The sequence below is a fragment of the Gallinula chloropus genome, assembly GCF_964237585.1.
Source record: "Gallinula chloropus genome assembly, chromosome: 4".
Taxonomy (NCBI): Eukaryota; Metazoa; Chordata; class Aves; order Gruiformes; family Rallidae; genus Gallinula; species Gallinula chloropus.
The window spans coordinates 62,093,034-62,103,890 of NC_140088.1; the positions used below are offsets into that span (position 1 = coordinate 62,093,034).

At 36.1% G+C, this 10,857-nt stretch overlaps 1 protein-coding gene across 1 annotated transcript in view; it reads left to right on the forward strand.

Moving 5' to 3' along the window:
- The window catches only part of VEGFC (vascular endothelial growth factor C), a gene marked incomplete at its 5' end in the record, with an annotated part of 74,124 nt that extends 64,750 nt beyond the window's left edge, over positions 1–9,374 (forward strand). Inside the window, 4 exons of the mRNA XM_084263731.1 lie at positions 1,006–1,157; positions 4,998–5,107; positions 5,345–5,675; positions 8,895–9,374. Coding sequence (XP_084119857.1) covers positions 1,006–1,157; positions 4,998–5,107; positions 5,345–5,675; positions 8,895–9,009 — 708 coding nt within the window. The 3' untranslated portion in view covers positions 9,010–9,374. The remainder of the gene's footprint in view (positions 1–1,005; positions 1,158–4,997; positions 5,108–5,344; positions 5,676–8,894) is intronic.
- Between the last annotated feature and the right edge of the window lie 1,483 nt (positions 9,375–10,857).

Below are 10,857 nucleotides of genomic sequence, written 5' to 3' on the forward strand. Positions count from 1 at the left end.
ACAAATTAAAGTCTGGTGTTTACAGTCTCATTCACTGAAGCTGGAATAACCAACGAGCATGGTTTTAAAGGTAGCAAAGTACACAGAAGATCTAAAAATGTTCTTAAATGTATTTGGAAAAGTGACTAAACACCTAAAAGGCGACAATGCACTATTACCCTGTTAAAAATACCACCCAACAAAAAAGTCTTTAAGACTTTGATGTGAAGTATTTATCCTAACTTTTCAGGAGACTATTGAGATGTGAGTCTGGCAGTGAAACCTCCTTATTTTGATACATTTCATGACACTGAAATCAGTGTCCTTGTTTGTCTGTGATCACCTGTTCAAATTTTTCACAATGTATTGCTGAAGTTGTTGTCTTCCACCAGTTGGAGTACGTTTCCCACTAAAATTGGGATTTTATTTATTCATACACATTATCATTAATAGTGATATTTCTTAATAGCCTGGGAAAATTAATAGTTCAAGGTGCATTCCATTATGGTAACTGTAATATTTGCATTGATACAGGTGCTGTAAAGTCAAAAATACAGTATGCTGCAGTTCAAAACTTGTTCTTCCAAACTTGTTTTGATCTAAGTCCAACATATTGCTGTTTTACACAAGCTTTTGTAATTGTGCAACTGATGCGTTGTCGTAGCTCACCCCCTTTTTTGAATTATTCTAGTTTTCCAGCTTTCTGAAGCACCTTCCAAATGTTACATTTAAATTTTTTAAAAGGCTGCCAAAAGGAGTTCTTGTACATTTTTCTCTTTTAGCAGAAGATAAGAGTTAGAACAGCAAACAGGCACGTAAAAGGGTTTAACGCTAAAAATGCTGTTTTATTTATTTTGGATGTAATGATTATTTTGCTGTACAACTGACTGTGCCTCTGAATGATGGTCGAGAAGAAAAACCTAAACTGAAGCTCTTTACAGTTTTTTTTTTTCAACATCCTTATATTATTTGTAGCTGTACTGTTGCTGATCTACAAAACAAAGTTCTCTGCTTTCCCTTTTATAGCTGTTTGAGATCACAGTGCCTCTCTCTCATGGCCCCAAACCTGTAACTGTCAGTTTTGCCAATCACACGTCCTGCCGATGCATGTCCAAGTTGGATGTCTACAGACAAGTTCATTCTATCATACGACGTTCCTTGCCAGCAACACAAACCCAGTAAGTATGAGACTTGTCGTTCCATTCACATAATGAGCGAGCCTATATAATTAGATTTAAAATATAGCTGGAAGCTTTCATGATTAAGATAGGTGAACTTAAATATGTTAGTAGTAGCAGAGTGCTATTTGCAGAGGAGCTAATATTACTTTATATGTAGAGAACATTATTACAGTAATTAGCAGAGTATGTTTTTATGCAGTGGATAAACTGGGACCAGGTAATATAAAAGTGAAGAATAATGTTGTTTGTGAACTTGGTTTCATGGAAAGAACTAAAATGGAGGGTTAAAGGAATAATCTAGAAAACGAACTTTACCAAAAAAAAAAAAAGCTATCCAAAATCCTGTTATTTTTCAGATAAGGAGTTGACAACATTTATCTCCCAAACTGTATTTTCCTTTGTTGTTTGTTGTGGGTTTTTTTTCTCTAAGCCTGTTTTTAGGGAATCTTTGACTGCAATTCTTTTTTGACACCTTCATGTGCCAGAAGTGAAAATAAAACAGAATGTGAAGAGGAAGAAAGGTTAATTAACAGTCCACAGAATTAGCGTATTGACTTGTTTGGTGATTTTTTTTTGAATGAAAATAGTCACAGAAGAAATCTGGCACTGAAGCAGGTGTTATTAAAGCACTTGAAGAACCTCTTTCTTTCATTTAGAGGACTGTGTGCTGATCTCATGATGTATAAGCATTTAATAGGCAAAAAATACGTAACAGACTAACAATTGCTTTATAGAAGAACCAGTGACTAGGAGCTGGACTGGAATTCATTGTAGACATTGTTAATAGGGCGAATGAACAATGCAAAATGCCCAGAGGTGTAAGCTAGGTAGTTTTTCTCAGTGTTTTCGTTCAGTTGAAACCTGGATGTGTTCTGACATGTTGCACCTGAGTACAGATTATATTCTGTTTCAATTCAAATTATTGAATTTTTTCATCAAAACATTGAATCATAAGCAGTGGATTAAAAAATTAGGAAATCTATTAATAGTTTAATTGCATAATTAACAGATTAGGAAAAAAATCAAACCCCAAGAGTCAGTAAGTCAAATTACGCTGCCTGTTGGCAGCTCTTCGATGCTGCCCGATTTAAAAGCAGCTGTAGTTACAACTTCAAGGGTTTATTCTAGCGAGGAAGCATCTACCTGGAGTTAGAGGGAAGTAAGCATATGGATACATGACCTCAGAGTCAAGGATTCATGCTTCAACAAATGTAAGACAGTTAGTACTAGATCAGAATATATACAGGCTTTTCCTATATTTAAGTACTGGGTTTAAGTTGAAAATCTATAGCTTTTTGGAAGTAAATAGGAAAAAACCAAACAAACCAAAACCCCAAGCAGAGTGCTTCTGGAATCTAGAAAGGAAAGATATTTGCATGTCCCTGGAGGTTTTCAGAATCCCACAGGTTGGGTTTTTTAATTTCTACTAAAGTTATCAATTTCTTTTCAAGTTCTTGTTTGTCCTTAACGTTTTTATTTATTGGCTTGAATGTTAATGAACCCCTTCTAAAGCCAAAATTCGGGAATGTGTTTTCTTGTCACAGTGGCAGATCTGCATGTGCATGCTCATTAACAGAAATATTGTAGTGAATTTCTTGTTAGATGACTGCAAAGCCTAGGAGTACAATCTCTGGTTTTAAGGTAGTAACACTTAGGATCTATTAAGAATTCAAGGCTGGATTACTCTGTTATGCATAGGCGTATGTTAAAAAGGGGAGAAATAACAGCTAAGATGAATACAAATAATTGATTTCAGGGTGGTGGGGGTTTTTTATAGAAAATATAAAAATATAAAAAATTTCTGCACAACTTTATCCTGAAAATTAAGGTCTAGGTCTTCACTTGTTCTCCCCTTTTTATTTTTCCTTTTTTTTCTCCTAAAAAGCAATAGCTATCTTCATGTGCTTGCAAAGCTGAGATGTGTCAGTTCATGTTAACTAGTGTTTGAGGAAACCTCCTTGACTAATGATGACTTCAGTTGTAATCTATTTATATAGAATGTCATCAAGACATGCAGCTGAGTAAGAAAATAATCACTATTTGAGACCTTTAGCAGTTTGGAGAGTGGCCTTCAATATACGTAATTCAGATCCAAGTGTCTATAACGACCTTTCTTCCCCATGGTTTGTATATAGGTGCTTGCAGAGTCGATGAACATATTGTAGATGTGGTTTTTATGCAAAGTGTTTTTGTCTCTCTTTTTCCTAGCCTTCCTGACCTTCCTTCCAATGTTACAATAAGTCATTTTAAAGTTCCAGCCATAAAACTACCACTACCTCCCCCCAGATTGTTTTCTATACCAGTGAGCAGAACACAGTTCAGAAGCAACCTGTTCCTTTTGCTTGGTGTCTCTAACCCTGATGCTAAAAAATGTACCATTCTCTTGAAGTTGTGTGGTAGCTCTGGTTTTGTATCAACATTGCCTTTTCATGGGCTCAAGGGCACTTGGTGTTTTCTTCATACTGTCATCCTGCCTTCCCTTTGTAGGTAAACACCCCTGTCTAAAGCCAGGCTGCTCCAGGTGTGAGTTGCTTGGGACAGGTATTTTTTTAACAGAATACAATAATATGTCTGTAAATTGTCTGTACCATTCCTCAAGCAGAACCTGGGGGCAGGCAGAAGAACATCGTGCCAACTGAGGGAACAGAACAGAAGTGAGATTGTTAGGGGAGTTAAATCAGGAAACACCAGATTGATGAAACATGAGGTGATGCAGGGTGATGTTAAACTACAGCAGTCATTTGAGAGTCATTTAGTGTAGTGGAGGGAGTGGTAAACTTGAAAGATGATCACGGAAGAACATCCTAGCACCTGCATTTTTGAACGCATGAGTAATGGTGCTCAGGGGAATGGAAAGTGCTTAAAATATGTAATGTGTGTGCTGTGTTAACAGATGAGGATTTTAGAAATACTACAGAAACAATGAAGAAATGGCACAATGTGAGTGCATGAAGTTAGGTATGGCTTGTTAAAATTTATAGTATCACCTGTGGAGATAAAGCAATTCCAAACAAGGAAGAACATATAATCCAGAAATACTCTACCTGTGACTTTCAGTCATTCTTTAGAGAGACTGATTGCTGTTAAGATTCTTTTGCTTCCACTGGTACCTCTACCTTGACTGCAAAACTCTAGCAGGTAACAGCATTAAGCAGTTAAATTGTTTATTGTGTTTCATGTTTAAAGTGAAGAGGCACCACTGTTGAAGTCCAAATCTTCATATTCCATCAAGCTGTCCAGGGTTTGATTGCCTGATGGGAAGGAGGCAGTTAGTGTCACAGAACTTTCACATAAAGGAAAAAGGAATCTGATAGTTTAATTTTGGTTTGGAATAATTAGAGTTATGTCTAAAGCATTCATTCAGAAGCTATTACCAGCTGTCTTTTGATGTCTATATGTGTGAAAATGTTTTTGGGCTGCAAAAATCAATGTAGAAATCATGCCTGGTACCACCTATATGGTATTTGGCACACAAGTATTTTATACGCTAGTCTATTTTCTATGTATGAGGCTTATATGCAAGAGTTAGATCTGTTTCCAAGCTATATTAGGAAAGTAAAAATACCAGTTTCTAGAAGTTAGCAATAAAACTTAAGATGTGAGAATGCGTCTTCAAGAAATGGTTGACAATTCCTGTAGTCAGAGAATCTTATCTCCTATCAAATCTGTTAGTAGTTAAAAATAAGATTGTGAACGGGTCAAAGCTCTTGAAAAGGGTTTTGAATGGAGGAAAACAAAAGCAATTAGCACCTAAGATCAATTCTCTTGGTTTGTTTTTTCCCTCCCCCCCCCCTTAATTCTTATGCTGGTATACAAACTGTGTACTTTGTTCCACAGGTGTCATGTGGCAAACAGGACATGTCCAAAAAATCATATCTGGAATAATCAAGTTTGCAGATGCTTGGCACAGCATGATTTTGGTTTCTCTTCTCACCTTGGAGATTCTGGTAAACACTTTTATTTAAGTGATTAATTGTATTTTCATGCTCTGATTTACCTAAAGGAGAAATTATGCACATGAAAAATAAATAGGTAAATCGTTATTGACACTATTACTGGTGGTTGCCTGTATTTATTTGTTCTTAAAACACCTTAAAAGGTACAAATTTACTTAAAAATACATAATACTTGTATTATATATATTATACTCTGATAATTGTGCAACTTCTCTGCTGTGTTTCTAGACACATCTGAAGGATTCCATATTTGTGGACCAAACAAAGAGCTGGATGAAGAAACCTGTCAGTGTGTCTGCAAAGGAGGCGTGCGGCCCTCAAGCTGTGGACCTCACAAAGAATTAGACAGATCATCGTGTCAATGCATGTGCAAAAACAAACTTCTCCCTGCATCCTGTGGGCCTAATAAGGAATTTGACGAAGAAAGGTGCCACTGTGTATGTAAAAAGACCTGTCCTAAACATCAGCCGCTAAATCCTGCAAAATGCGTCTGTGAATGTATAGAATCTCCCAATAAATGCTTCTTAAAAGGAAAAAGGTTCCATCATCAGACATGCAGGTAAAAACTTTAGCCCTTTCATTGTGTTTAAGGCATAAAATTTTGGGTTGTGTCAATAGCTGTCTTGTTGAATTGCCTTCTAGCCTTAAGTAAATTGTAATCTCTCTTCAACTCAATTGTCTGCAACCTCTTCTATGAATTTTTATAACCTGTAAGAGGAAACTACCAGGTAGAATAAGCATATTAAACCGTGTTTAGTTTCTTGTATTCTTACTTATACTTCATATGTTTTTTTTCTTTTGATGTAAATAAGCTGTAAATTCAAGCTCTTTTTTTTTTTAATGCTACGTAAAATCCCACTCACATTTTCCTCAGAAACAAATATTACAATTCGGATAACTCAAACCTAATTAGTTTTCAGGGGTTGGTTCTGAAGATACCATAATCCGTTTTCACTTGCTAAATTTTTGCATATCCTTCATTTCACTCAACTGATGCTAAAGATTTATGAGTATGCTAAAAGTCTTGTAGCTCTGGATGAATTCTATGAAGAATATGAAAAAAATATATAAAACCATAAAACAGACTGCCCACATTCATATTTTTAAATGGGATTTGGTCAGGAAGAAAAAAACTCTGCAATTTCTTTATAAATCACAGGAGCTTTTCCTTCCACAACTGTTACACCCATAATGATAGCAGTCTATATATAAAAATGTGAATGAGTTTAGGTAAGGAAAGTTTGCCTGTACAGTGAATTTGCTAAAGCAGAAACTATGCCATTTGGAGCAGAAAGATCACGTTTATTTATGGGAATAAAGTTTTATGTCTGCAGAGGAAAAGAAACCATCCTGATTAAGGGAGCTTTATAGCACATTTAAAAGCTGCAACGCTACTGTAGTGTACAGTTCCAGCAGCTCTATGCATAGAAGCCATGTATATTTTAAAAGAACATTCACAACTGAAAGAGTTGGGTATTTGAAAAGCTAAGAAATGTCAGAATCACACCACATCACAATTACTGACCCTAAAGAGAAAGGTGGCACTGACTCACCCAGCATTACAAACGTTGACTGCACATCTGTCTTAGCTCCAACACACCCAGATTGTCCTCGAAACAGGCATCTGTCATGTGAAAGCACTCCACCCAAATCTTTTGAAATACCTGGTCTATTGTTCAGCAGAGTTTCCTAAGGAAGCCACATTTATATAGTTACAATGAGTTTGCTGCTATTCACCCTGTGCTATCACCTAAGTATTTATTTCGGTCAGTTTTGGCCAGGCCAGATAACTAGGCACCTCAGCTGCAAAGGATTTTAGAGGAGGTGAGGGGCTTGCTTTCGCTGTTGAAATGCCTCAGATGAGGGTAAGACTGAGTAACCCTACCTTGACCGCCGCTGGACACAAATTCACATGGGAGAGGTGCTTTATAGCAGTCTCAACTGTAGGTTAATGTGAAGTTCACAGTTCACTAGGACATACAAATGAACTCTTAATATTTAATGATTACATGACTGCTTTTCATTTTGTGCAAGGTCATAGGTGGGTGGAAGAGTTTGGCTTTGGTTTTCTGTTTCCTTATCTTATTTCATTCTATGATCATTCAGTACATGAACTAGTCTAACTTCCATAGCAGACATGGACAAGAAGGCCAGGAAGTTCAGTGCTTCATCCATTGCATGCTTGCGGGGTACCTTTTTCCTGAACAAACCTACTGCTGGTTGCCCATTTGCTCAGAGTATTAGATCCTTTCACAAACACGTGCAAGACAGTAAAGTTCACTTGCTTACTCGAGTGATTTTTGTTGCCTCTTACCACTGTTTCCAAACTTTACTGGGCAAAAGATCAGTACAGCTTTAGAGATTTCCTTCCATGAGCTGTTGCACTGATCTCGAATTCCTATATTAAGTGGCACAAAATAATGTTACTCCCTTAATTACAGAGACCACACTGGTGAGATAATCTACAGTTAATGACATTGAAAACACAGAACAAGATGTGACTAGTTAATAAATGTCATGTTTGTGGTCTTCCTCATTCCTTATTGTTTTCCTCATAGCCAGGTTCATTGGTTGAACTAGCTGGCTCGAATTAATGTAACTGTAATCCAGACCTCCTATCATAAACAGATTATTGCAAAGTAGTAACTTGATATCCAAAACAAGCACACAACATATTAACTTATCTGTAACAATAATAAGAGTAGCCACAAGCCTGAAACAAGTATTACCAAGGGAAAAGGACAGTGACATTGCCATAATATAGTGTAATGTACTGTCTTTGAACTGAAGTAAGTATGAATTATAGTAATAGGTCATAATATCAGTGCTTCACAAACAGGCACACATTATTTAAATACAAGCTTTAAGTATAGCTGTGCTGAAATTTGAAACATATACTTTTGTCTATTGACTCACTGCCAGCGTCTGAAAAAAAAACCAACCCAGACTTGTACTTTGTCTCCATTATATACCAGAAAGTATTTAGCATTGTTATCATAAGGTTATTTTAGGTCAAGTTCTTGTTTTAATAGAAAAATAAAATAGGAAAAGGAAGAGTTCAGGGACAACCACAGATACTATCTTTGTATAACTTCTATTTTTCAGTCAAGGAATGTGTGAAGAAAATTTCAGCTGTATTTTATGTAGATGTGACTTGTGGCTTAAAGTTCTATTTCTGATACACGTATTTTAATCAAATAGAGACTATTTCTGTTCCTTTTCCTTTAAGAGTTATCATAAGCATGCATACTCTGATCTATTGCATAGATAGGTGCCACGTGAAGTGTAGTTGCATGGATAACTGGCCTCAGAGAGTGGCTGCAGGAGTTTGCAACTCAAAGGACATATGTTCTCATTTTCATGATCACAGTCACAGTTTAACGTACATAAACAAATCTTTCTCGGGCTTGTTGCAGTAGTGAGACACAGTCCTGGGTAAGAAGATGGTAAATTTGATCATTGGGTGATTCTGGATTGCCACCTCAAGCTGGCAGCATGCATAACAGGCAATTTAAGTGGAGAACATTATTACTGTACTTTCAAAGTTAAATTAGAAAAAAATTACAACTTCAGCTTACAACACAACTATACCCGGCCAGATGTTAAAATATTCATGAGTGTTTGTTGTAATAGAGTAACTTCTCTTCAATAGCATTTATTATTCTTTCATTGTTTTTTGCAAAGAATAGTCCAATTCAAAGTAACTGCAAGAACATGATAAGCAGGTTGCTATAAATGGATCATGTTATATTAATGTCCACTTTTTTCATGTCTTTAGTTGTTACAGACCACCATGTACAGTCCGAACGAAACGCTGTGATGCTGGATTTTATTTTAGTGAAGAAGTGTGCCGCTGTGTACCCACATATTGGAAAAGACCACTTATGAATTAGTGAAGAGAGCACTACTAGCTATTTTGGTGTACATTTTTCCATTAGAACAAAAGACCAACAGAAACTTTGCTAATATGTGGAATTAAATGTTCACCAGAGACCCTGTGGGGCTTTCAGAGACGGACGCATTGGGCTTTTCTCAAGATGTGGAAAGCAAATGTAGAAAATAACTGGCTCATATTTTGTAAAGAACTCGATAAGGACTTATTTTCTGCCAATGACCAAACAGCCTAGGTTCTCCTTCTTGTGATTTTTTTTTTAAAGAGATAATGACTATATAATTTATTTCCACTAAAACCATTGTGCAGCATTTCTGTTTATAGCAGTAACAATTGTTAAAGCTCACTGTGATCAATATTTTTATATCATGCAAAGTATGTTTAAAATAAAATGGAAATTGTATTATATAATGGTGAGAATGTTTAATCTTCTGCCTATAGAAAGGAAGTAAGAGTTCAGCTTTATTGTTGGAGTTGGTAAAAGGGGGGAAGGTGGTTAAAACTAAGCATTTTTATGAAAGAAAGGCTTCAGACATTTTCTCATACTTTTTATGTGTGTGTCATCTGAAACAGAAAGGGTTATACTTGCTCTTTCATGACCCAGGGATATTTTGATCTCTAGACTGAAATTAGCAAAGCAAGTACAATTAGTAGCTAATTAAAACATTGGCAATTGTGTAGATTGCCCAAGGATAAGGACTGCATTTAAAGGACAGCAGCAGCTATTCACATTCTAATATGTTCACCTTTTATTTTGTTTCTGGTTAGCATTCCTAAAGAATACTGTAAAATAATGTCTATTGAAGGATATCAGCATTAAAGTGGAGATACAAGCCATGTTTCTTCTTTAGTATTACAGGCTATATTGTAAAGTTTACAACTAAATATTTCAGACTGCTTTGATGCACTTTACTCTTTCACATAGTTGATCAGATATCTTGATTGACAATGTATGCGTGTGCAAAAGTACTTTGAAGGAAAAAAAAATACAGTTTTTATTCCAAGGGGAACTTGAAAGGACTTCCAGCAGTCTGGTATGGATTAGCATAATCTCTACATTAAAAAGCTGCCACGCATTCTCTTTATTAAAGAGAATGCAAAATTGAACATCTGCAATTACAAGAGGAGGTAAGATTTTAATTTGCATGGAGAGATCATTGTGCATAGAGAAATCTACTTGGAATATTTCAGAAGCTGGAAGGATGTTGTTAAATTATAGGAATTTCATTGGGTGCAGAAGTGGAACAACCAAAGCTGCAAAGCAAGATTTTTGTAACAGTAGTGGGCAGATACACAAAATTTTAGATGGCATTAGTCTGAAGGGCTGGTCCTAAGCAGCTGTTCTGAAGAGAGTTATTAATGAAATAGCATTGTTATTAATGAATATAGTTATTAATGAATGGTGGGGGGTGGCAGGAGGTGTGGGGGTGCAGTATTGCTTTTCTAGATTCTTCTGTTCTTAAAATTGAATAAAAGCTACCTTTAATCTCTCTTTGGGCTGAGGCAGTCTAACAAGCAAGCAGGGTGAGGGGCAGTTTTGAGAGTTCACACTTTCTCCCTGTGCATCTAGCAGCCCAGGTGTTCATCCTAAGAGGCCAGCTGTTTCTCACCCAAACAGGATAATAGGTTGAAGTTTAGGCGTACAAGATTGAGGAAAATCTTTATTTTACTATATTGTCTCAGCAATCAAATGCAGGTAGAACTGCAAAACACCATTTTACACTGAAATACAACTTAATGCTAGTATAACAACAAAGAATTCCCATTGGTTGGATTAGTAGTTATTGCAAATCAACAGTGTCTAAACTGGTAGTGTCAATCTAATAATGAGAGGTTAATATTCAAAACT